This window comes from Pogona vitticeps, chromosome 5 (genome assembly GCF_051106095.1).
Source record: "Pogona vitticeps strain Pit_001003342236 chromosome 5, PviZW2.1, whole genome shotgun sequence".
NCBI classification, from domain to species: domain Eukaryota; kingdom Metazoa; phylum Chordata; class Lepidosauria; order Squamata; family Agamidae; genus Pogona; species Pogona vitticeps.
The window spans coordinates 115,272,361-115,299,109 of NC_135787.1; the positions used below are offsets into that span (position 1 = coordinate 115,272,361).

Below are 26,749 nucleotides of genomic sequence, written 5' to 3' on the forward strand. Positions count from 1 at the left end.
ATTTAATATATGTACATTCGTGCATCATATTTTAATAGAAAGTTAAATAAGTGTAAGTTCCCAGAAACCTCTCCTGTACCAGAAACCTCTCCTGTTGAATCGCTTTTTAAATGTTGATGTTTAGGACAAGGTTGGGGAGGGTTTTTGGAGAGAGACAAACCTTTCTACAATAATTATGAAACACTGAGAGACAGCCTAATGTGGTGGTGAAAAACAAAATGCAAAAAATCCTACATCACAAGCTAATGGACTGTTTTTTTTTTTTTTTTTTTAAATCAGCCTGATTTGTTTTGTCTAAAAACACATTATTTGTACTGAAAGCTTTTTCATTCACTTATTTTGCAAAATATCATTGCCACCAATGGACCGAACTAGCAGAGTTCCACAATAATGCCATCTTAAACTAGGATTGTACTGTTTTTTAGCAGTCTTGTATATGAAGATTCCAGGATGGATGTGTGGAACTAAAGTGCAAATTTCTTAGAAACAAAACAAACATTGCTTTGATTGACAGCTTGTGTGTGTGTGCGCGTGTGTGTGTGTGTGAGTGTGAGTGTTATATTTTTAAAAATCATAATATGGCATTGTCTTTTAATTCAAGATGTTGAAAAATTTGACATCAGAGTGGTCAAAGATGGAGACAAAGTGGTAAGAAACTTTTTTTATCCATTACATTTCTATCTCCCCTTTCCTTCAGTGAGTCCAAAGTGGTGCGCATGGCTCTTTTCCTCCCCCCTTTTCTTCACAACAAACTTGTAAGGTAGGTCAAGCTAAGAAACAGTGACTTGCATATGGTTGCCTAGTGAGTTTTCTTGGCTTATAAGAGTTAGAAATGAATGCATTTGCTCAGTTGTAGTTGTTTGGGGTTGAGGTACAGGGTTTTGAAACTTTGCTCTTTTCTCACCAGTAATCTTGTTAAATCAGTTTTTGATAATATTCTAGAATGATGGTTATATAGACATGATACAGTGTAGACTGAATCAACAAGGAGAGGTCAAAAACTAGGACCTTGTCAAGTAGAAGCTGGCAACTTTGGAACAAAAGAGGTGTGCAGGCAGACTGGCTAAGATTGGTGTTTCCCCACCTTTTTAAAGTCATGACCCCACCTTTACAATATCCAAGTAATCTGTGACCCCTTTGGCATAGATACATAAAAATGCATTTTAATAGGGTAAAAAAACAAAAATAAATTAAAAGTAGATTTTTTTCAGAATATAACACTGGTCTATAATTTTTTAGAAGTCCTCTGCCTCTGAATTAAGATGTGCTATTATATATCTTGATATGCTGAACTCAGATATGTCAATTAAAACAACGGGTTGGTTACTGTTTCCAAGTTTTTACATTTTACATCTATGTATATTCTGTAGATAGTAGAGTTTTAATCATAAATTGTATGCCTAGGTCTTTTCATGTGTTTATGCTCGCCTTACATGATAATATTTCACCTGCCCTGTTTATGTAACACTTTAAAAATCAGCAAAAGTGTTATATAAATAAAATATACTAAGTAAGAAAAGGCAAAAAAACTACTGTACACAGTTTAGTCCTATTTAGTGTCTACTCGGCGCTTCATGGCTTGTCTCTTGTATTCATTAAATGGAGTATCTCTTGTCACTGTTCAGCAGTAGTCTGCAAGCATTTATGGGCTCCATTTGTCCTGATAGCATTTCTCCATTGTTGCAATGTCCTGGTAACAATGTTCGTTGCTATCCATGTTTGTCACTCACTGCTCCGCAGTTTGGTGGAAGAAAATCTAGGTGAGAGTGCAAAATATGGATCTTTAGTGACATGTTGCAACCAAGGCCTTTGTCTCCCTTGAGAAGATTTTCCACCAACAACTTATAGTTGTCTGCCTTGTTAATTCTGAGAAAATATATTGCCACTAACTTGAATGCTTTCCATGCCATGTTTTCCTTGCCACACAATGCATGGTCAAATGCATCATCTTGATGAAGTTCATGAATTGGAGGACCAACAAAGATACTTTTTTAAATCTTAGCTTGACTATCTCATTCACATAGAAAACAGCAGTACATTGTGTGTCCAATCTGCAGACCAAGCAAGACAACAACAACCTTCAAATCCCCACAAAACTGCCAATGATGTATGTAACTGATTCTTCAGTGAATCGGTGGGACAGTCTCAATTCATCTGAATTGTGAACAATGTTGAGGGCTGCGATCAAAATGAGGCATGGTTGTTGTGGGTTTTTCGGGCTCTTTGGCCGTGTTCTAAAGGTTGTTCTTCCTAACGTTTCACCAGTCTCTTCCTTACAGTCACCAGAGCACAGAGTGCTGTCCTTTGAAGATGCCGGCCACAGAGACTGGCGAAACGTTAGGAAGAACAACCTTTAGAACACGGCCAAAGAGCCCGAAAAACCCACAACAACCATTAGATCCCGGCCATGACAGCCTTCGCGAATACAAAATGAGGCATGTCTGCTCACTTTGGCTAAACAGAAAATATGTCCCTTTGCAGAACAAACACTGACAAATAAGAGAGCACAGCACTGTATGTTTTCTAGGGCAATTTGTTCAGCAGAATGATGGAAGCTTTGTTATGACTGCATCATCCATGATTTCTAGGAATAACATGCTGCAATTCATATTATATATGACACAGTACCAGCTTCATCATTCATTGTTTTGCCTAAAAAGCAAGTTCTGTCCAAACCCAGTCATAGATTTATTCATAGATACAGTCAAAGATGTATTTTAGTCATTTCTGGTTTAAATTGAGATCCCTTCCCTTTATCCTCCACCATTCCTAAGTCAAGGGCTGTATATACAGTACTGACCCAATAGCATATCTTGAAATCTAGAGCCAATTTAAACATCATTTTTATTCTCAGTGACCCAAAATTAGTAAAATGTGACTACATTTATTTCAGAAGCATTTTGGCTGTAGACGAGTGTAATTACAGTATATTAATGTAATTAATTGGGGCTATAAATCTGTTTCTAACATATAAAATTTGAGAAGGAAACAAATAAGACATAAGACATAAGATTCAGAACAACACCAAATTAAGTTTGCATACATTACACAAGGTGGACTAACGATTGCAAGCATTTAAAACAGGTTTCAAACAGTTTAAGACACTTTTAAAGGAGCGAAAACGGACATCGGAAAGCCATTCAAATGCATTGAGTCGGCTTCAATGCATTTCAATTGGGGAACCGCGTTTCGCTCAACGATGTTTCCTATGGCGATTTTCGCTTAAGGACGGCAATCAGTTCCAATTGGAACGGATTAACCGGTTTTCAATGCATTCCTATGGGAAATGGTGTTTCGCTTAATGATGTTTTCACATAACGATTTTTAATGGAACCAATTAACATTGTTAAGCGAGGCACCACTGTAACTAAGAACTCCAGGTTGCCTGCAATTCTGCTTCAGATTAGATATATTTATTTGTGGACCAAGAAAATTAAGATAAAATGTCATTGTGTATACCATGTTTAATTTAATAAATATAAAAATGATTGCAACTAATAATAACTGCAGAGATTAGAAAACAATTTGTGACCCCCTTGGCTATCCTGACCCCCAGGTTGAGAACCCATGGGCTAAGAACATGCTTATAATCTGTTTCAGGAGATAAACAAAAACTCTGCCTATTCTTGTAAACTAGTTGCAGGATTGTTCAGATAAGATACCATATTTTTCCATTTATAGCATGCTCCCCAGTTTTCTAACTCCAAAATTAAGAAAATGTAGCTTTTAGGATTCAGCCTCTTGGCTCAGAATTTCAGACATTACAAGTCCCCGTTGAATCTGAGCCTACAGGCTCCACCTCCAAGAAGTGTGTTCCAGTTGGTTCGTTCGGCATCAGCTGATGTCAGTTCCATAAGGCTCATGATTGGAGGAAGCTAAGCCTCGTGACTAAAGGAAGCCTGTTTACAGAGGCAAGGTATGGGTCCTTTTTTTCTCTCCTATCTCAGCTTACTTTCATGTAAAAGACACCTCTCAATTTTTAGTGTCGTGATTTTAGGAAAAAGTAGCATCTTATACATGGAAAAATATGGTATTCTTTCTCATGCTGGGGAAACACATGTGAACCTTAAACTGATTGTTGTCTTTCACAATATCTATAGAAGCTGTAAGTATAACAGTGTCTAAACAGTGATAAATTTTTATTTTGTTTGACATATGAAATGTTATCTAACTTCAGAAAGAAGGAACCAGGGAACTACAGATCAGTCAGCCTAACAGCAGTCTCAGAGAAAATTCTGGAGCAAAGTATAAAGTGGTCACTCTGCAATCATCTTGAAAACAGTTCGGTGATAGTTCAGTTCACTAAACAACAACAAAATACCCAGAAGCCAACATGGATTTGTCAAGAACAAATTCTGCCAGACTTATCTTACCTCATTTTTCAATTGGGTAAACTCCCTGGTAGACAGTGGGAATGTTGTAGATGTAATATACAGTGGTGCCTCGCTTAACGAGTGCACCGTTTAACGAAAAATCCGTATAGCGATCCCTTTTTGGGGATCGCTATATGGATCAGCCCCAATCGCCGCACTCGCTTTGCGACGATTGGGGCTCCGGCGGCTATTTTGGAGCCGCCGAACAGCTGATCGGCGGCTCCAAAATGGCTGCCGCATGACCCGAAATGGCCCCTATCAGCGTTTTCGCGCTCTCCCCTTGCTTAGGGAGGTCGCGAAAACGCTGCGGGGGGGCATTTCGGGCCGCGGATGGCCCGAAATGCCCCCCGCAGCGTTTTCGCTACCTCCCTAAGCAAGGGGAGGGCGCGAAAACGCTGATAGGGGCCATTTCGGGTCATCCGGCGGCCATTTTGGAGCCGCCGATCAGCTGATCGGCGGCTCCAAAATGGCTGCCGGAGCGAAAACATCGCTGGAGGGGGTAAGTTTACACACTTATTGGAACGCATTAAACTAAGTTTAATGCATTCCAATAGGTTTTCCTGCCCCGCACAGCGATGTTTTCGTATAGCGAAGGTTAATCCGGAACGGATTAACCTCGCTATACGGGGCACCACTGTATCTTGATTTCAGTAAAGCTTTTAAGAAAAGTGCTCCATGATATTCTGTTTAACAAGCTAACTAGATGTGTGCTAGATAGAACAACTCTCAGATGGATACAGAGTTGGTTGTAGAATTATACTCAGATAGTGCTTTTCAATGACTTATTCTCAAATTGGGGGGAGGTAATAAGTGAGGTACCCTGAGGCTCAGTCCTTGGCCCAGTGCTCTTCACCATTTTTATTAATGACTTGGATGAGGGAATGCAAGGAATACTTATTAAATCTGCAAATGACACAAAATTGGGTGGAATGGCTAATACCCTGAAAGACAGAACAAAATTCTAAGAGATCTTGATAGGCTTAAGCACTGAAAACAGCAAAATGAAGTTTAACAAGGATAAATGCAAAATTCTACATCTAGAAGAAAAAACAAATGCACACACACAGTTACAAGATGTTGGATACTTGGCTCAGTAATACTGAGTGAGAAGGATCTTGGAATTGTTGTAGATCACAAGCTGAATATGAACCAACCATGCTATGTGGCAACAAAAAAGGCAAATGCTATTTTAGACTGCATTAAGAGAAGTATAGTCTCCAAATCATGTGAAATACGATTTCCTTTCTGTTTGGCACTGTTTAGGCCTCATCTTGAGTCCTGTGTCCAGTTCTGGATACCGCACTTGAAGATGGATGCTGATAAACAAACAGATTTGGAGGAGGGCAACAAGGAAGATTGGGGAAGTAGAAACTGAGTCTTATGAGGAAAAAGTGAAATCGCTTGGCATGTTTAGCCTTGAGAAAAGAAGAATAAGGAGAGATATGATAGCCCTTTTCAAAGACTTGAAAGTTTGTCATAAAGAGGAGAGGCAGGATCTGTTCTCGATCATCCCAGAGCGCAGGACATGGGAAGCCAGATTTCCATTGAGCATCTGGAAAAACACCCTATTGTTAGAGCAGTGGAACCAATTACCTTGGGATAATGAAACCAATTACCTTGGGAAGAGGTGAGTGTTCCCGCACTGGAGGCGTTCAAGAGAAATTTTGATAACCATATGTCAGATACAGTATACTTTGATTTGGATTCCTGCAGAGGTTGTACTTGATGGCCTTATAGGTTTGTCCCAGCCCCATTATTCTGTGATGCTCTTATTCTCCTCCTCCATCTAATATGTTAATGTGTACTCATTTCCTTTTAGATGATTGAAAATTCAAGCCAGCTTTCAAGAGTGAGAATAGCTGATGATCTCATTTGGGCCCAGTGGGACATGCTGGAACAAAGGCTATTCTACATTGTCCCAAAGGTTGAAGACATTATTTTACTGCCATGTTCACACACCTACGTGATTATACAACAAAAATACTGAACTTACAATAAGTTGCAGTGTTTTCTATCATAAGGCAGAAAGAACTGTGATATAAGAAAAGAACATAACTCAAAACTAACTGTTTATATTGTTGTCTCTTGATACGTACTCTGGTACTTAAACTGAGGAGGAGAGGAAAAGGACATTCTATAATTTTAGCTGCATATTCATAATAGTGGCAATGAGAATAGATTCTGGAGCTGAGCACTGTGACATGTTAAATGTTGCTCCTCAGCCAAAGTGTATGGGAAGATACCTTTGTAAGAAAAAAAAGCAAGAAATCTCAATTTAGATGTCTACTGAATACTGTTATGGCTGCTAGTAACAGCAGAGTGATTTGCTTCTGGTGTCCAGGCATCCCAGCCTGGCATTTATCTTAAAGTAATATAGAGCTACTGCTAATAATGTGGAATACCTGATAGAGGCCATGTTTAAGAAGGACTTGTGGCAGGGCTGGGAAGTGTGTGGCCCCCAGTTGTACTTCATTGTTGTAAGCTGCTTGGGTCCTTTTCAAGAAGAAAGGCAAGATAAAAATATTTTAAATAAATAAAATCCATTCCAGCCCCAGCCAGTACAATCCTTGGTAAGGAATCCTGGCAATTGTGGTCAAGTAATATGCAAAGGGCCATACGCTCCCCATCCCTGGATTATGGCACAGAGATACTTTTGCTCTGAAGTTTGCTATTGTTGATGGACCACTGGAGTAAACTGTTTAAAACTGTAGGGATACAAAGCTTCTAACTGTATTGAAATCTTAAGGGGAGTGAGGAAGGAATTCTGGAAAACTTCAGTCCAAAACTGAAAACCTCCAGACACTCTGTGTCTGTAAGAGTCTCTCTGAATTAAAATAGCATCCATAACCCACCCAAGATGCCTGTGGCAGAACACAATGGGAAATAGCTATGATACATAGAAAAGGGTTTCCTCTTCTGTAATAGTGAACAATGTTTTATAGTAAGCAAAACCACAAACATTTGCAGACAGAAAGTAGACACTGACTCTGAAGGAGGCAGGAAGGATGTTACAGAGCTGTGTTGTGGTGAGTTTTAAGCTTGCCAGCTCATAATTGCTTCAGGGCGTGTATGTGCAAAGGAGGATCTTTAGTGATGGACTGCTTCTAGGGGCAGATTTACAAGAGGACACACGGAGTTCCCAGCCTCTCTGTTTTCTCTCAATACTAATTCTGGTGCTTGGAAAAGGCACTTGTAAAAGAGATTTGCTGGGGTGTGATAGATGCTTAAGCCTTTTACTTTCTGCTGATTCTTCCTTCAAAATGCTTCCAAACAGTTCATTAAAACACGCATACTACACCCTTTCCCTTCACTTTTAGACTCTCATGCCATGAATATAGTAAGAATGAACGTGTAGGGAGATCCAGGCTTTTTAAAAGTTACTTTTTAAGACTACAGTTCCCAGAATACACCAGTCCACATGTGTAGCTGGCTAGGGAATTCTAGGTATTGTAATCCAAAAAAGGAACTTCCCCAGGCTCCACAGAGAATTATGGGTGCAAAAGCAGCTGCATCTACTGATCCTTTCCAGCCTTGTATTGCCATTGTTTTAGCCATGGGAGAGTGGAACTATTCTCTTGCAAAATACAATGTCTAGTTCTATGCAAGAATATAGCCGCCCAGAGTAGACTTTGGTCTAAAGGGGCAGGAAGCAAACAAACAAACAAATAAATAAATGTGTATTGATTACCCTTTCCCTTTCTTTGTAGGAGTCAAGGGACACATTAAATTGCATCCAGTTTTTTCCTGATAACAACTTCAAGTTGATAGTAAGTTCTCTTGGCAAGTTTTTTTTTAAAAAAATTCATTATATTGTCAAAACTCACATCTTTTGCAGCTCTACAGCTGAATTGTAGGCAGAATGAAATGTATCTTTGAATGCCAAAGAAAAGTCTGGTTTGCACTTGGTTCCATCAATACCTGATGATGGATAGCACTGGAATGTCTGGTTGTTTTCTAGTGAGAAATACAGTATTTAGAACAAGCAAAAGTGCCTTTAGGGAGGATGGAGAGCCTCAGGTCCACCGGACATTTTGGACTTAAGCTCCCAGAAACCCAAAATGACATAGCTAGGATGAGGATTATGGGAACTGCAGTCCAAAGTGTCTGAACACATCTATGTTTGGCCTATTTTTTGTAATAGAATTATGTTTAACAAACCCAGTTGATGGATAGTGTTGAAGCAAGAAACTTACAAATAGTAAAGAAAGAAAAATCAGAAGGTCTATTGCTTTCCATAGTGGTTTTTAAATGTTGCATTTGAGGTAATACAGTGTAAACAGCTATAAAAATCAATTACTTGACTTCTCTAGTACATAAAGTTATCAAATACTGTTGTTAAATAATATAAGTCTCTAAGCCATTTGGAATGCACAGGATGGACAGAAGCTTTCTTAGGCAATTAGCAGAAATAGTTAAAGAAGAGGAAACAGCTGGGAGTTGGATAACACAGGTAGAGCTAAATCCAGTGGTTAGTCCCAGAAATAGCACATCTGTTGAAAACCAGAATGCTAGTTTATCAAAGTCCTATTTATTTAATAATATTCTTGTTGGGATTATTCACTGAATTTAACCCAAAAGGCCAACATAGAAAGACTTCTCAGTTTAATATTCCAAAAGAAGGGTCATCAACATGTGAACATTGTAACTCTAATGGGCCCTAGCCAGCATAGTCGGTGATGGGGGATGATGGGAGTCGCAATCCAGCAACAATTGAAGAGCTACATACTGTATTTGCCTCTTCTTGGTCTAAGAAGTTGTTTTTACTAATTCTTGGTCTGTTGTTACTAATTCTTAAGATAATGTGTCTTTGTTCTTTTACAAACACCTTCATTAGAGTTACTGTCTGACTCTCTCTGCCAGGGCTTTACAATACTGTGTTGCACCTTTTTTTAACAGCTTGAAGTACCTTTTGATACCTCTTTGGCTGATGTAGCATTAAAGTGAGTCTTTTCTTTATTTGTATTCATCCAGAGATGTTTAAACCTGGATTGAGCACAGTCTGCATCATATGCTCCTGCATGTACCTCTTTTAGCTCCAAATTAGTTGCAAAAATATTCCTGCTCTTATAGTCAGATCACCTCTCTGGGTTGTGTAAAATGCAGGATATGACTCAGCATGTATTTTTTAGAGGGCTGAATGGTGTATGCATGAACCGGCATCTCAAGTAACTCCTTTCCTGAGAGCCAGTCCTTTAACGTGCCCCCAATCTGGTTGCTTTTTAGAGAGTCCCAGATCTATTTTATTTTTGCAAATTCTACTGCAATAGTTCTTGTTTTGTTGGAAGGGAAGAAAGTCCTTCCTTATATTTTAAATGCGTGACATGAGCTCCATATGATGTCTCAGTAGAGCCAGAAGCGTGGGCTCAGTCACTGCATGGAGCCCTCTTTGCATGTTTATTTGTTTGCTCCTAAGTCCCAGAACTATCCAGAAGTCCTATACATGTCACCTGAGATTTTATTATGTGGAAATTTCTAGAGCTCAGAAAAATTGCTTTTTTGACTGTAACTCCCAGAATTTCTTGGCCAATCAAACCACTGACTTTCCCAATCTCTTGAGAATTTTATCTTGCTCAGGTGTATTGGTGTCCCATTGCTGGTCGCATTCTTTCCCAGCTGCAGACTCAACTCTAGGCTATAATCTTGTTTTCCATTTAGGATTATTCTGCTTGCTTCTTCTCCCATTTTATTCTCAGTGGCCTTTTCACTGTGAAAGAGGGTGTTGAAACCAGAATCAGGCTGGCTATTAGCTGAAAAATCTCAGGTATTGATCTGCTTCATTCTGCCTCAACTGAGGAAGAGGAAAACTTGAACCTGGGAGACAGTAATTGAGCACTCTGTTCTGTTTTTCATCTCAGTTTTCTTCCCAGGAATGTTTCTGATTGGAAATTAGAAGTGTCAAAAGGATGACAGTACTGTACAATAGGCAGCATTGTAAATCTGCCATCTTTCTGCGCTCTGGTTATTTTCAGGTCCCTCTTCCACAGCATTCCACTCATAGCATAACCTTTTGCTAGGAAGATATGATTGCAGATGATTTTTGATGTCCTTATGTCCTTATTTATATCTATAGACTATTAAACTATTATAAGATGTTCATCAATAGCTTAAAGCAGTCAGTGATTTCTCATGTATTCCAGGATACAGCAACAGTGTATTTTCCAGTTTACTAAAGATGTATGAGATGGTACAGATGGCTTCATCCGTTCAAGACTCAGTTAAGCCATAAAAGGGCACTAAATTATCATAGCAAAATAGAGCCACGGTGAGCATTAGGCTCACATGCTTCCCCTGTATTCAACAGAGTAATTTATTTCTCTTTCCAATTGAAATTCTGTCCAAATGTGGAAAACCATGATTTGTGCAAACCACAGCTTGCCACCAAACAAAGATATAACTTTATCTTGGGATCTCAATTCAATAGTAAACTGTGGCTTTCATGAGCCATAACATATCATATTTGGACAAAGTGACAAACTGATAATGGTGAAAGATTCACATGCTTCCAATCTCTTTCTGTTTGTCAGGAGCAAGAGAGATCCCTGGGGCTCAGCCTCATAATGGCATGCCATGATTTGTTGTTACATTTGAATGCTCTCAGTGTCTACATTGACCTACCCATTGGTCACTGATTTGACTTCAGAGATGCCACTCTTTTGGATGAAATAGTAACTCTTGATTTTTCTTCCCAGACCTGTGAATTTAGAGTATAATTATATTCAAGATCAAGAGTTTATACCTAAGCCCTTGAATGTACAAGTTTTTACCAGTGAAACAGGTAATACCTTAATGAGAAAATATTGTATAAACCTCATTTATTAGAAGTTGTTGAATCTTATGTGCAGCTTAATGATTTCTGTTGTTGCACCACCATGATACAATGAATTTAGACTCTCTCAGTATATATTCCATGTTTTGGAGAACAACTTTAATGCAACTATAATGCTTGTGAATAACAATTTTAATTTTTTTTCTTCATAAGTGTTGAACTTTGTTTCTCTGTCCTTTCTATTTCACATATCCTTCCAAGATTACCATCATGACTTCAAAAGTATTGTGAGGAACAGTTTTTGTATTTCAAACTAATACAAAATGTACTTATTACTGATACGCCTTCAACTCAATACACAAAGGATCCTTTGATTTATCTGTTTTACCACTGAAAAAGGGTGAGAAAGCAAACCTTTCTCAAAGCTGTGATCATCCTCTCTCTTTGTCAAATAGACTGTATAATCCTATTTCACTACTGTGTTTCCCCGAAAATAAGACAGGGTCTTATATTAATTTTTTGCTCCAAAAAACACATTAGGGCTTATTTTCCGGGGATGTTTTATTTTTTTCATGTACAATCTACATTTATTCAGATACAGTCATGTCATCTTCTGGTTGCTGCACAATGGTGGAGGGCAGGCTTTCACTTAACTAGGGTTTATTTTTCGGGTAGGTCTTATCTTCAGGTTAGGTCTTATTTTCAGAGAAACAGGGTACTAGTAGCAAATTTTGCTAGAACTCCCCAACTATTGTGTTAATACTCTGGATTTGAGAGTGGCATCATACGATGGTGCTGCTTTTTTTACTGCTGTACTAAACAGTATGGTGTTGATTAGTTCTAATGTACATTGTTTGTAGTGGTAAACTATGACTTTTAGTTTTTTTAAATTAAACTTTCTCTGGGCCTCTCAGCCAAACACCTGCAAGCACCAAACAATTTGCCACAAGGACCAGCCCTGTGGCTACTAACACAATCTCAATGAACAAAGGAGGAAGGATTGAGCCTGGAATGTAGGATCTATGAACCTTGGTAAGCTGGATGTGGTCAAATAGGAGATGGTAAAAATAAACATTGACATCCTGGGCGTCAGTGAACTAAAATGGACGGGAATGGGCGAAATCAATTCAGACGATTACCATATCTACTATTGTTGACATGAATCCTATAGGAGAAATGGAGTAGCCCTCATAGTCAACAAAGGGATGGGCAAAGCTGTACTGGGATACAATCTCAAAAATGATAGAATGATTTCAATACGAATCCAAGGCAGACCTTTCAACATCACAGTAATCCAGGTTTATGCAACAGCCACCCATGATGAAGAGGCTGAATTAACCAATTCTATGAAGACTTACAACACCTCCTAGAACTGACACCAAAGAAAGATGTTTTTCTCATTATAGGGGACTGGAATGCTAAAGTAGGGAGTCAATAGATAAAAGGAACAACAGGAAGTCTGACCTTGGAATTCAGAACGAAGCAGGGCAAAGGCTAATAGAGTTTTGTCAAGAGAACAAGCTGGTCATCACAAACACTCTTTTCCAACAACACAAGAGACGACTCTACACATGGACATCACCAGGTGGACAATACCGAAATCAGATTGATTATGTTCTCTGCAGCCAAAAAATGCAAAAACAACACCTGGAGCTGATTGTGGCTCTGTTCATCAGCTTCTCATAGCAAAACTCAACTTTAAAAGTGAAGAAAGTAGGAAAAACCACTGGGCTAGTCAGGTATGATCTAAACCAAATCCTTTATGAATACACAGTGGAAGTGAAGAACAGATTTAAGGAACTAGATTTAGTGGGCAGAATGCCTGAAGAACTATGGGTGGATTCTCGTAACATTGTACAGGAGGCGGCAACAAAAACCATCCCAAAGAAAAAGAAATGCAAGAAAGCAAAGTGGCTGTCCAACGAGACGTAACAAATAGCAGAAAAGAGAAGGGAAACAAAATGCAAGGGAGATAGGGAAAGTTACAGAAGATTGAATGCAGACTTCCAAAGAAGAGCAAGGAGAGACAAGAGGGCCTTCTTAAATGAACAGTGCAAAGAAATAGAGGAAAATAACAGAAAGGGGAAAACCAGAGATCTGTTCAAGAAAATTGGAGCTATTAAAGGAATATTTTGTGCAAAGATGGACATCGTACGAAAGGCTGGACTGGAGGAATCCCAAACCGGAATTAAGAATGCTGGAAGAAATATCAACCTCCAATATGCAGATGATACTACTCAATGGCAGAAAGTAAGGAGGATTTATGGAACTTCTTAATGAGGGTGAAAGAGGAGAGCACAAAAATGGTCTGAAGCTCAACATCAAAAAAACTAAGATCATGGCCACCCAGACCCATCACCTCCTGGCAAACAGAAGCAGAAGATATGGAGGAGTGGCAGATTTTACTTTCTTGGGCTTCATTATCACTGCAGATGGTGACAGCAGCCATGAAATTAAAAGACGCCTGCTTCTTGGGAGAAAAGCGATGAGAAACCTAGACAGCATCTTAAAAAGCAGAGACATCACCTTGCCAATGAAGGTTCGCATAGTCAAAGCTATGATTTTTCCTGTAGTGATGTATGGAAGTGAGAGCTGGACAGTAAAGAAGGCTGACTGCCGAAGAATTGATGCTTTTGAACTGTGGTGCTGGAGGAGACTCTTGAGAGTCCCCTGGATTGCAAGGAGAGCAAACCTATCCATTCTAAAGGAAATCAAGCCTCAGTGCTCCCTGGAAGGACCAATCCTGAAGCTGAGGCTCCAGTACTTTGGCCATCTCATGAGAAGAGGAGACTCCCTGGAAAAGACCGTGATGTTGGGAAAGTGTGAAGGCAAGAGGAGAAGGGGATGATAGAGGACGACATGGTTCGACAGTGTCAACGAAGCCACCAATGTTAATTTGACCCAACTCCGGGAGGCAGTGGAAGACAGGAGGGCCTGGCGTGCTCTGGTCCATGGGGTCACGAAGAGTCGGACACAACTTAACGACTAAACAACAGTCATCAAAGTTTCACCTACACATTGATGGACAGGGTAGTGTGTCCCAGTGGTTAGCGTGGGACTCCCTGAACTCCCTGACAGGCTCATCTTCAATAAATCTACTTTTACAGCAAATACAGTGAATTTAGTTAAACAGTCTGAGATTCATTTGATTGGACCATAGAATTAACATGGCTTTTATATTATGTAAGCTTACAGTAAAACATTGAAAATGTAATACAGTAAATGAAATGGGTGTCATATGGAACAGCAAAACATAACGTAGTATACATTTTACTAATTTACATTTTACTAATACCTTAGTACTTGCGCTCGTAATTTCTAGATTAGACTATTGTAACGCGCTCTATGTGGGGCTTCCTTTGAAGCTGATGTGGAAACTTCAAGTAGTGCAGAGTGCGGCGGCCAGACTCCTTACTGGAGTGAGAAAATACCAGCATATCTCCTACTCTGGCCATGCTGCACTGGCTGCCCATCTGTTTCTGCATTGACTTCAAAGTGTTAATGCTTACATATAAAGCCCTAAACGGTTTAGGACCTCAATACTTGGCGGAACACTTACTCCCAACTAGTTCTACCCGTGTCACCCATGCGAGCCAAGAGGTGAGGCTGAGGAGCCTGACGCCAAGGGAGGCCCGGAAAGAAAGAACTAGAAACCGGGCCTTCTCAGTGGTGGCTCCTCGTCTCTGGAATAACCTACCTCCGGAGATTCGCGCTGCACCCTCGCTGGGTACTTTTAAGAACCAACTAAAAACATGGATGTTTAGGCAGGCCTTCCCTTCCAGTTAATTCCTGTCCTCTTTCCTTTTTTTCTCTCTCTTTATTTGATTTATTTTTATTTTTCCCATCTTATAGAATCATCTAATTAATTAATTGTTATAAATTTTTTAGAACTTGTTATCATTTGTTGTAAGCCGCCTAGAGTGGTCGAAATGACTAGATAGGCGGGGTATAAATAAATAAATAAATAAATAAATAAATAAATAAATAAATAAATAAATAAATAAATAAATAAATAAATAAAAAATAAAATTTTGTCTTTGTTTCCCAACATATTGAGAACTCATGGTCAAAGACAGAAATAGAGCATTAAACTCCTACACAGCATCCTTTTTGATCAAAAGGAATGATAAATATTCAAAGATGGAAAACACAGTAGCCATAAATCCAAGAGCAGTTTCAGAATACTTTTACAGTAACAGCATGAACATTATAGACCATGTTTTAGAAAGTTATCAGATCACAAGTTTAGATACTAAAAGGCTTTGGAGAACTGAAGGAAGTTGTCGGATCTGAGACCCAAAATTTGAGAAATGTTGTGCACACCCAGCCAATCTGTTTTCTTTTAAATCTGCAAAATAAGTTGCTCATGATATTAATTAAACCACTGAAGAGATATCATATTACCCTGTAGTTGGTAGGCAGGGAAAGAAGAGGTGCTTTTCCATATGTTTAATAATGTTTTATTGAAGTGGGAATCGTATAGTTTTAATTTCTTAACTGTTCCTTGCAGGAAGTTTAAGCATATGTTGCAGTCTCATTCCTGCTCATCCTGAAGAAGTGACTTATTCTGTCTCTTTCCTACATAAAGGTACAAATATAATTCTATCCAAAATAAGTCTGATTATTAGAGACATATAGGACCTATTTCAGGGTAAGCATATGTAGAGTTGTAGCCTTGTCTAAATGGACACCCAAGGTGCTATCATGGAGACCTGCTCTCAAATCCCCACTTGGCCATGGAAAATCACAGTGGGGGTGCATCTATTAAACCTACTTCCTAAATATCTCACTTACCTTGAAGACAACTATTAGGGTCACTATACATCAGTTCCAACTTGACAGCACTGAACAGCCTAGTTCAAACATTGCTGTATCTGTTCCAGCATGCATCATTCCTTTTGTTGATGACTGCAGCATTTTGGCACATTTTGTTTCCATCTCAGAGCTCCTGATCTCTCTTGGCCTACTAGTTTTCTGTTATTGTTATTTCAAACAGCATAGTTACATCGTTTCAACCAATATGTATTAAATTAATAATACTTACAAGAGATCACAATATGATGTCTGTATCATTAAATACTTTTCAGGCCAAAATTGAGCATGTACTAGAGCCATTGATTTCCACACTGAAGCCTGATTTCTTGAGTAACACACTAGAACAAAAGAGGGCTGTCATTCCAGAGTGTTGTTTTCTTGCAGATGCACTTACCTGTTTCTTATGACAGGCTGATATGTGAGAACCAGATTCTTCTAGTACCTGTACACATTTACTTTAAAAGTGATATTTGATAAATATATTAGGAGTACGCTGCATCTCAAAGCCTGTGCTTTGTCAGGCAGGCAGAAGAGGAAAATATAGTTCTAGTGATTTAAATTGCCATCTTCCCCAAGAGAGAAGCCCACTGAACCCAAAAGGCGCTTCTTTTGAGTGAGCATGCAAAGAATTTTGGCTGTAAGGCATTTTGATCCATTTTTTCTCTCTGAGGGAAATTTCTGTTCTTTATAAGAAACTTTGATCATGACATATAATAAATTGACATTCACCTGCAATGTATATATTGGCATGTGTCATGTCCTTCTGCCCCCTAATTGAAAATACTTTGCAGCCAAGTAATCATGCAAAACAGATCATTCTGTGGAATACCTGATAGGAGCTGAAATAACACTTCCAGCCTGAGAGTAAGCCAGTACAAGTTTTGAAATGGAATAAGGAGCCTACAAATTACATCTGTCATTTTGCTTTTTTTTCACTGGCATGTGTACAACATCCAGAACAGTGGAAATATAAACAAAGGCATGTTTAAAACTGGTGATCAAAGTTTTAGAGCAGATTTCCTAATGTCCAGGGTTTGTATTTTTAGATTTGTTTTCAGAAATCATTGTTGGAAACTGGGCTTAAATCACCATCTCTTACCTTTTTCAGGTTTTAGTAGAATATACACTGTTACTTTGGAAAGAATGGATTCTTTGCAAGTGAGCAATCTGACTTTTTTGCATCTTGGTAAGTTGATGGCTACAAAGTCTCCCTTTTGCTGCTCTTCAAGATAAGACATGGTTTACAGTGTGAGCTGCCTGAATGGGGGTTCTCTTGTGAAAAACAGAAATGTATTTATTTCCCACTCTTTATATCACATGCGTCTTTGTCATGTTTTTCAAGCTGCTGGATTGCTATAAAAGGAATGCTGTCTAAGCTGTCCTTCATCCCATTTGGTGGAACAAATAGCTTTAATTGCCGTTAGTCATGAGACCATTGCATGCATGTTGGGAAAGCTTGAATGGCCAAGCTGCTCATTTCCTCTGGCATAGCATTTAACTTTATATCATTGCCTTGTATTTTTCGGGAGGGAACTGAGTTGGAAGTTGGCACATATTTGGGATATAGCTAATGGGCATTTAATGAGATTGTCCGTGCAAATAACATTTTAAATACCAGAAGTCTGAATAACCAGTCTAGCATATAGAGTGGTCAGCCAAATGGATGATATATACATTGAACAAACAGATGATAATAAGTATAAAGAGATTCTGAAAACTTGACAAGTCTGCTTTTTCCCCTTGTACCCCTTCCAAAAACAGACCATTACCTGGCTGTCTATTTACCTGGACATTTTTTGCATCTCCTCAATGCTCAGCATCCTGACTTGATGTGCTACAACTTCTTTTTAACAGGTACAGTAGGACTCAAAATAATAGATACTGCAACAGCTGCTCTGAATAAATGTTCATTCACGTTCATTGCATGTTTACAAACAGAAACATGCATGAATAATACAATAGAATAACAGACACAAATAATGCAAATTAAAAAGAATGTTAAATTTAACAGCAATATTAAAATCTCAAGACATCCCTCTAGTAATCTCTACAATTTCCTGCTCTGGCTATCAAATTCATGAGATTACAGATGAGTGATTGAAGATGTTGCTATTTCCAGTTATGATTCCACAGACTATTCTTGACGGTGAAACTCAATAAAATGGTTTTCTATGAAAGTGACATTGAAATAATTAGGAACCCTAGGAGGATACTGACTCATTTCAGGATAATATCTGAAGAAATACGCTGTATATTGTACACTAATTTGCAGCTATACTTTAAGCACAGTAAAGAATAAGGCAGAGAAATTTACTTCATGGACTACAACTGCCAGAACACTCCAACCAGTATGGGTATTCTAACTAGGGTATTCCAAGAGCAAAATCACCTTTCCCATATCTTTATGTATATATAGTCCTGAGAAGTTAATTTCAAGGCTTATGCAGGAGAGCTGCTGAGATCTAGCACTAAGTTACACTCTGCTTAGTGCAGTGCTACACATGCCTGCTTGGATGTAAGTCTTGGTGGCCAGTATCCTGTTGGACATGAGATTCTGGGGATGCCATAGCCCACAAGTAGTTTTCTCCACGTTGTATGCCTGGTTGAATGCTAGTCACAACTGGAGCAAAATGAGTGGCTGCCCTTTTGAGCATGAGAAATACAACACAATACTGGCTGTTACACAGCTAATTTCCAGATAAGAGTGCAGAGAATGTCATCCTTGAAATCCACCCTCTTTCTTTTACTGCAATTTTCCCCATTGGATTTCACTTGGAGATGCAAATTTTAATACTAAGCTTTAATTCCTTCGAACAAAGAACCAAAGAGAAAATATGATAAATGCAGGAATACACTGAATTTGTCCTAATGTGTCTTTTAAATGAGAGAGCCCTGGAAGGTTTTGATCAACATTCAAGAAGAGTTTAACCTTCTCCAGCACACACTGTGGTGCCAACAAAAAACTGCCTTCATGAAAATGCTATTCCAGCATGGAAATTGCAACCAGGGTAGGAGCTGGGTGAGAAAATTTGTTTGCAAACATGCATTAGGTAAGAAAGACATCGATCTAATATTCTCTCACAATTAGATCCAGCAGCATCATCTTAATTCTGATCAGTCCATTCTGTAGCTTATTTTTTACTTAAGGTTATTGAAAAGCAAACATGGAATTTATTTGCACATTTATTTGCACATTTCATTGTATCTTCTAGTTTAGCTCTGAGTTGGTACTAGTCCACCATATGGCTAGAGATGGAAAAGTTTCCCAGTATTAGATTGATGTGTAGGACAAAATCTGTTTTATCTTCACCCAGTTACAATTTTGGTTTGGGGTTGGGAATCCTAGCTTCCCAGAAAAAAATTAGCTTTGTTCATGTTTCAGGGCTACTCCTGACCTCCTAGAGATAACAATTACATTGGTGAAATAAATGTTTGGCTGTTATGCATTTCAAACTGAAATCAGTTTTGTGATTTTATGCAGGAAACATTGATTATTTCTGATTTACACAATCATGCAATAGTTTGTTGTGAGTGCTAATATGTATTTTCTCAGAGAAATAAACACTGTTCAGTTAAGCTACATTTTTGGGCTGTAACTCCCACAGTCCTTCAAGTACATGCTAGTGGCTCTAATGCCTGGGGGATTTGGGGAGATGTAATCCAGAAAAAGTAGTATTTCCAAGCTCTAGATGTAGGAATCTATTGGGCACCAAATTTTACATTCACTATGGAATAGGGGCACTTAGATTCAGAACATCCTGATAGAGTAGAAAGAATAATATTATGGAAGCATCTTAGTTGAACACTGGCCATCACAGTATTACTCTCTCATCTTTACACTCACCACAGTAATGGAAAGAAGGGGAATAGTCATCCCTTCTGGTCTAAAGCTATACAGTGGGGTCTTGACTTGAGAACTTAATCCGTATTGGAAGGCGGTTCTCAAGTCAAAAAGTTCTCAAGTCAAATCTGCATTTCCCATAGGAATGCATTGAAAACCATTTAATCCGTATCTGCTCTTTTCCGTCCATAGAAACTAATGGGAAACTGCTATTCTGACTTCGACCACTAGAGGGGGATATTTTGTTTCTTTTTTTCTTAGGTCAAGAAAGGTTCAGGGAAGGCAGGGAAAATACAGTCCAGGCAGTCCAGTACCAGGCAGTCCAAAGACTGTCTCCCAATCCACTCTCTAAACGCTGGGAGGAGTGAGGAAGCAGACAGGCACCCTTTTCACTGGCCAACAGTTAACTGAAAGTTCAAATTTTGCACTTTCCCTGCCTTCCACGTGGATTTTTTTCAGTTCTTAACTCAAATCTAAGTACTTAAGTCAAGTCAATATTTTCCTATGAGAGTGGTTCTTAAGTCAAAATGTTCTTAACTCAAGGCGTTCTTAAGTCAAGACCCCACTGTATTCTGTACCCAGCTTGACTAGATTTTTAGAAGTTCTGCTGTGATGAGTTTTAGAAGGGGAAACAGCTATGGGACGGCAGGAACTGGGTCTTCAGACTAGGAGAGAAGTGCTGTCGAGGTTACAAAAATTAGAAGAGCCCTGCTGGATCGTATCAAAGGCCCATCTAGTCCAACATCACATTTCTGCAGTGGTCAGTGAGAGATGCTTTTAGGAAGTCCCAAAGCTAGACAGTAGCATGCTAGCATCCTCCCACTGTTTTGTCACTTATACTCCAAGGTACAGCTGAGGTCAGATATAATAACATCATATATAGATTGGATGGAGAAAAGGTTGCAGTTTGGAATCTCTGTTCCTCATATTGCAGTTTTAATTCATTCTTAATTTACTTAGTATTCTTCACAATTCTTTCATCACTTTGCACCAATGAAGTAGCATAGTTGACAGCCTACAGAATTTTTGAAATAAGATAAAAATGAACACAGAAGCTGGGATGTGTTTTTTGGTTTTATTTTGTCTTATGCATTGAAAATCTAAAACATTAATACAAATAAGTTATATAATGGGCGTTTGGAGTAAAGAATAACTAGTATTGAGAGTTCTTAAAACACTACCATGAGTAAGGGGGACTCGTTACTTTTTAAACATAACATTCAAGTACCACTGGTTTGGTTCACCAGAAAAATATTTAGTAGATACAAGGCCTGCTGAAAGGGTAAAGACTTTGGTTTACATAGGAATTGCTCATCATTTCAGATTCTCTTGATGCTGAAGTTTTTTTTTCAGTTCAGTTATTAACAAAATGGGAAATACAAACAATAACTTGGGTACAAGAAACTCGACTTCTAATGGGTCATGATTTACAGTATATTTTGTTTATGAGATTGGGGAGTTCATTGAAATCAGACAGACAGTGTTTTATTTAGGTGAGAGAATATTTCTCAAAGGGTGATTGGATATTTGGGGCTGAAGACTTTGCATGTCTCTTCTATATGAGAAAAAACTGATTCTGCTTTGGTAATCCTCTACTGTTAGTCTTCTGTGATGGATGAATTTATCAGTCAATGTTATTTGCCAAGTCCTAGCATTCCAGCTTTAAATGGTGCTACCATTTAAAGAGAGATAGTCTTATCTCCCTAGCATGAGATGATTTGTTTATGCTGATGAATACTGTAGACTGATCGAATATTCAGATTACTGACTGAATCCCATGTAAACTATTTCTGCCCAACTCTGCGCTATTCAGGTGGGAATGCAGAGATTAATGGATTGAACACAAGCACTATTCTTTCCCCTCTCAAGTCGATGATTTTGGATCGTGGCACAGGAAGAATGTTTTCCATGGCAATAAACAAGCAAGCCTTGTTGCAGTTTCTGTGCACCAGCAGAGCCGATCGCGACAGGCTGGCAGCCCTGCACTGTCTGCTTCTACATGTTGGAATCACAGTGGAGTTGGAAACCCAGGTGTGAGAAATTTTCCTTTCTAGAAGCAAAATAAAACTTGAGTTTGCTTCCACTTGCATGTAAAAGACAAAAACATAGTTCCTTTGTTAAGCAAATTGCTGCCAGTTTATTCTGAACATCAAAGAAGGTAAGATGAAATCTGACTAAAGATGAGATTTGGAATTTTACTCTTTTTATACAATATTTTTAATGTAGTGTTTTTAAAACCATGGTTCTGAGCCCGCCTGTGTAGTCTTGGGTAAGCTGCATAGGTCTTAAGCAGAAAAAGGGAATGGTAAACCACTTCGAAGTATTCTACATCTAGACAACCCTGGGAAGCATTGCTGGAAGTCAGAATCAATTTGATAGTACATAATTAATTAATCCATTGAACTTTGTTAGTACAGATTAAAACGGGAGTCTGTGAATTGATGGTAATCAAAGGACTCGTAATTAGAATCCAACAATGTTTTCAGGGCAAGAGGTTCCCCAGCCTTTCTGTAGCACAAAGGGATAGCTATAGTTTGGAATACAAGAAATTACAGTGGTGCCTCGCATTACGATGTTAATTCGTTCCAGCAAAATTGCTGTAGAACGAAAACATCATAAAGCGAAATTAAAAAGCCCATAGAAATGCATTAAAACCTGTTTAATGTGTTCGATGGGCTTAAAACTCACCATCCAGCGAAGATCCTCCATAGGGCAGCCACTTTCGCTGCCTGTCTTGCGAGGAATCCGTCCCTAAACACAGCGGGGAGCCATTTTATTTACCAGGCGGCCATTTTGAAACTGCTGATCAGCTGTTGGAAAATCATCATTTTGCGAAGAATCGGTTCCCAAAGCAGGGAACCGATCATTGCAATGCGAAATTCCCCCATAGGAAACATTGTTTTGCGATCACAAAAAGTTCATCGTAATGCGATTTTGTGGTTAAACAAAGCAATCGTAATGTGAGGCACCACTGTATTCCATGGTATCTGTGTATTCCTTGACTAGTTGCATCCAAGACATTCAAATACAGTGGAGCTCACCCAGATGGGTGGAAGGAGAAAGAGGAAAACAGAGAATTATTCACATGTATTGGGCCTTAAAGTCTAGTCACAATGACTACTAGCCTTCTGGGATTGCAAGAACAAAAAAAATGTTTGCAGTACCTGTGCACAGTTACAGAGTAATTTGGCAACCTTTGGTCCTAAGAAAAGGCTTTAAAAATTCCAAACCACGCTTCAAAGTATCTTGAGACTGCAGCCTCAAGAGGACTGACATTGACACTCACAGACATGTATCACCAATTTTTGGAATCTTGTCTACAATTTTTTCTGCACTATCCATGAAGGGGTTGTTCTAAGCCTAAAGAAGTTGAATTTTTCCCATGAAAGCTTACAATTTATTTGATTTTTATGGTCCAATAAAAGGTATCACCCACTCTTACATTTATGAAGTTGTGGGGACCACACAGCCTTTTCCTGGTTCTTTCTGTTTGCTCAGAAATAGTTAGCACGGATTTAGTTTTCCCCTAAATTCCAAATTTTTCTGCAGGCGTTTATAGCTAATACTTTAAATGTGAATTTAAAAAACTCACATCTCATTTTGTTTACTATTTTAACAGATAATCCAATGGATATCAGAGAATGCACCAACATGTTTTACATTTGATCCGATGCAAGAATTTATAATTGGTAGGTATTGTAGGGCTATATCAGCATAGATGTAAGAAAGCACCATGATTTTGGAGTTTTTAATACTGCTTTTCTTTACCTGTAAGTTCAGCAATGTTAGTATAGTTGGTACTCGTATAGGACGTAATTAATTCATTAGCCACGTTGGATTCTTTTAAAGAAAAAAGTCAAGATAAACATTTAATCAGTCAATTAATTAATTAATTAATTAATTGAGGTGCTTATTGAAAGATGAAGCTGATTTGTTAGCTTCTGAGATATGTGAACAGAAATAAGCTGGAGGTTCTGTCTTGCTTCTTTAGGCGTTACCATTATTCCTTCTTAGCCAGCACATCTGTTACATCATGAAGACTAACACTCTGGATTAGCAGTCCTTTCACAGACTCTTCTTGTTTATCTCAGGTAGAGCAGACCCATTGAACTTTTGGGACTTTATTAAATCAACATTTACGGAAGCCCATTGATTCAGTGAGTGCACTCTAGTTGAGAGTAACATTTAGCCCAAGACCCAAATGCTATAAAACACAAAACTATTATAGTTGTGCAATGTAACAAATAATAAAACATGGGCAGTTGAACAGTTATGCAGGCATTGTGTTCATCAGGGTAAATTTCATTAGTAAATTGCCACTAGTTATGAATCAGCATTTAAATTTCTGTTGAGATGCTCAGTCACATGACTAGTGTCTGACAGGAAACACAAACAATAGTTTCTTAACTAAGGGCCGTTATCCCCTCAGATTGAATTTATGGCAGTAGGATGGCCACTAGAAATCAAAATTATTTTGTGAAATCACATTACACTGATGGATGTTTAGAATGTTTAAGACAGTAAGAGCATTTGAAGACATATATGCAGTTAGTAACACTGTTTCTTATAGTACAGTATCTGTATACAGTGCGGCTTCTTCACTGTTCAAACTTTTCATAGTTAAAGACCCAATAGCTTCCTTTAATTTCATAGAGGGTTTTTATATACCTTAAGTTCTGTGTTTTACAAAGACGTTTGGAAGCCCATATCTCGGTCACGATAACAACTAGGCTGGTATTTTTGACACTACTGTATTTCTGATTATTCCTTTGCCTTTTCTTCTCCTCTCTGAGCTGTAAGAACGTCCTGAGACTAGTGCTAAGGGACCCATAATCACAGACAAATAAAGTTTGGAATTAGTGAGAGTATGAAATTATACAGTTTTATCTCATTTATTTAAAAATGTTCACTAAACGTTCTGTATTTATACACTCAGCTTCTTTATACTGGACAATGTGTCTGGAGGCCGCCAATCTGGATAAGCTTTTACCATACACATCACTGCTGTACTGGAATGAGGTAAGAAGGTATTTAAAACTGAAGAAGTATTTTTGTTAATAAACAAGCCCCAAACTAGGTTTTCATTATAATGGAAAACAGAGTCCATGACCACCACTATCCCAGCTTTAATGTTGCTATGTGAATATAGCCATACAGTGGTGCCTCGCACAACGAGCGCCCCGTAGAGCGATGAATTCGCTCTACGAGGACGCTTTTGCGATCGCTAATGCGATCGCACAGCGATGGCCCCAATGGGCGAAAATCGCAGAGCGAAGGGCGGTAAGCGGTTCGCTTACCGACCTTCGCTTTGCGACCCGCCGATCAGCTGTTCCGCGGCTTCAAAATGGCCGCCGGAACAGCCGAAAGGGCCGGGTGCAGCGTTTTCGCGCCCTTGGTAAGCAAGGGGAGGGCGCGAAAACGCTGCCGGAACAGCCGAAATGGCTGCACGCAGCGTTTTCGTGCTCTCCCCTCGCTTATCAAGGGTGCGAAAACGCTGCGCCTGGCCCTTTCGGCTGTTCCGGCGGCCATTTTGAAGCCACGGAACAGCTGATCGCAGCCATTTTCGTGCCCTCGTTCAGCGAGGGGAGGGCGCGAAAATGGCTGCCGGACCCCAGAAGCATCGCTGAACGGTGAGTTTTCAGCCAATTTGGAACGCATTAAACAATGTTTAATGCGTTCCAATGAGCTTTTCTGCCCCGCTCAGCGATGTTTCACACAGCGAGGGTTAATCCGGGACGGATTAACCTCGCTGTGCGAGGCACCACTGTATATGTTTTGTGTGTTGTGCGCTGTCAAATCAGTACCAGTTTATAGGGAACCTAACAGGGTTCTCAAGACAAGTAAAATATATATTTTACTAGTGCCCTAACCCTCATGGTTTTCCATGGCATAGCAGGGATTTCAACACAGGTCCTCCCAGAACCAAGGATGACACTCTGTCCACACTGATCACTGGATACACATTTTTACATCACATAAAAAGAAGAACTTTTGGTGTATAAATACTGGTACAGTGGTGCCCCGCATAGCGAGGTTAATCCGTTCTGGATTAACCCTCGCTATGCGGAATCATCGCTAAACGGGTAGGGAAAAGGTATTGAAACGCATTAAACTTAGTTTAATGCGTTCCAATACCTTGCTTACTTACCCGTTCAGCGAGGATTCCCCTTGCCGGCAGCCATTTTCGCGCCCTCGCTAAGCGAGGGCAGGGCGTGAAAACGGCTGCCGGCAGCCATTTCCGGGCTTCTGGCGGCCATTTTGGAGCCGCCGAACAGCTGTTCGGCGGCTCCAAAATGGCCGCCGCAATACCCGATCTTCGCAATGCGGGTTTTCCCCATTGCGAAGATCGGGTATGTTTCCTTATTGCAATCCCGAAAAAGGGATCGCTATACGGAAACATCGCTATACGGTGCACTCGCTAAGCGAGGCACCACTGTATATCTGTTTTTGCAAAAGAGGATATAGATGATGAGAATAGTATTCACCTTCTTCTGTGCTGACTGTTGCCCAGGTTAAAATCAAAGTTAGTTGCCAGGAGGAACAACAGCTCCAACATACTTATTTTGTATTAATATATCTTATGCACCATCTCCTCTTTGCAGCACATACCTGGGATTATATGCAAAACAAACATTATCTCATTACCTGTTTTAAAGGTAAGTCTCCATCAACCATTGTTGCTATCAGGATGGCAAATGGCGTGTTTGTAGTGTATTTATAAAAGGAAAATAAAGATGCCTTTTACTTTGTCTGCAAGCAGGATTAAAGCAAGATATTAAATATGTACTAATACATACTAAAATTCTTTTCTTCACATATTGCTTATACTACTGTTCCTTCCTTCCTTCCTTCCTTCCTTCCTTCCTTCCTTCCTTCCTTCCTTCCTTCCTTCCTTCCTTCCTTCCTTCCTTCCTTCACTAAACATGAACTTTTACCTTTTTAAAAACTGTTTTG

At 39.2% G+C, this 26,749-nt stretch overlaps 1 protein-coding gene across 5 annotated transcripts in view; it reads left to right on the forward strand.

Annotated features, from left to right (window-relative positions):
* The window catches only part of GSAP (gamma-secretase activating protein), a 76,164-nt gene that overhangs the window by 26,366 nt on the left and 23,049 nt on the right, over window positions 1-26,749 (forward strand). For 2 of the 5 annotated variants that reach the window (XR_012087465.2, XM_073000704.2), the window contains exons 8-19: window positions 602-648; window positions 6,193-6,297; window positions 8,081-8,140; window positions 9,270-9,313; window positions 11,063-11,148; window positions 15,650-15,727; window positions 17,063-17,140; window positions 17,716-17,808; window positions 21,609-21,826; window positions 23,415-23,484; window positions 24,732-24,814; window positions 26,398-26,451. Coding sequence is in view for 3 of the 5 variants with exons in the window: in XM_073000704.2 (XP_072856805.2) it covers window positions 602-648; window positions 6,193-6,297; window positions 8,081-8,140; window positions 9,270-9,313; window positions 11,063-11,148; window positions 15,650-15,727; window positions 17,063-17,140; window positions 17,716-17,808; window positions 21,609-21,826; window positions 23,415-23,484; window positions 24,732-24,814; window positions 26,398-26,451 (1,016 nt within the window). In the remaining 2 variants the exon portion in view is untranslated. The remainder of the gene's footprint in view (window positions 1-601; window positions 649-6,192; window positions 6,298-8,080; window positions 8,141-9,269; window positions 9,314-11,062; window positions 11,149-15,649; window positions 15,728-17,062; window positions 17,141-17,715; window positions 17,809-21,608; window positions 21,827-23,414; window positions 23,485-24,731; window positions 24,815-26,397; window positions 26,452-26,749) is intronic. The other 3 variants (XR_013545666.1, XM_073000705.2, XM_073000706.2) reach the window with 2 other exon arrangements.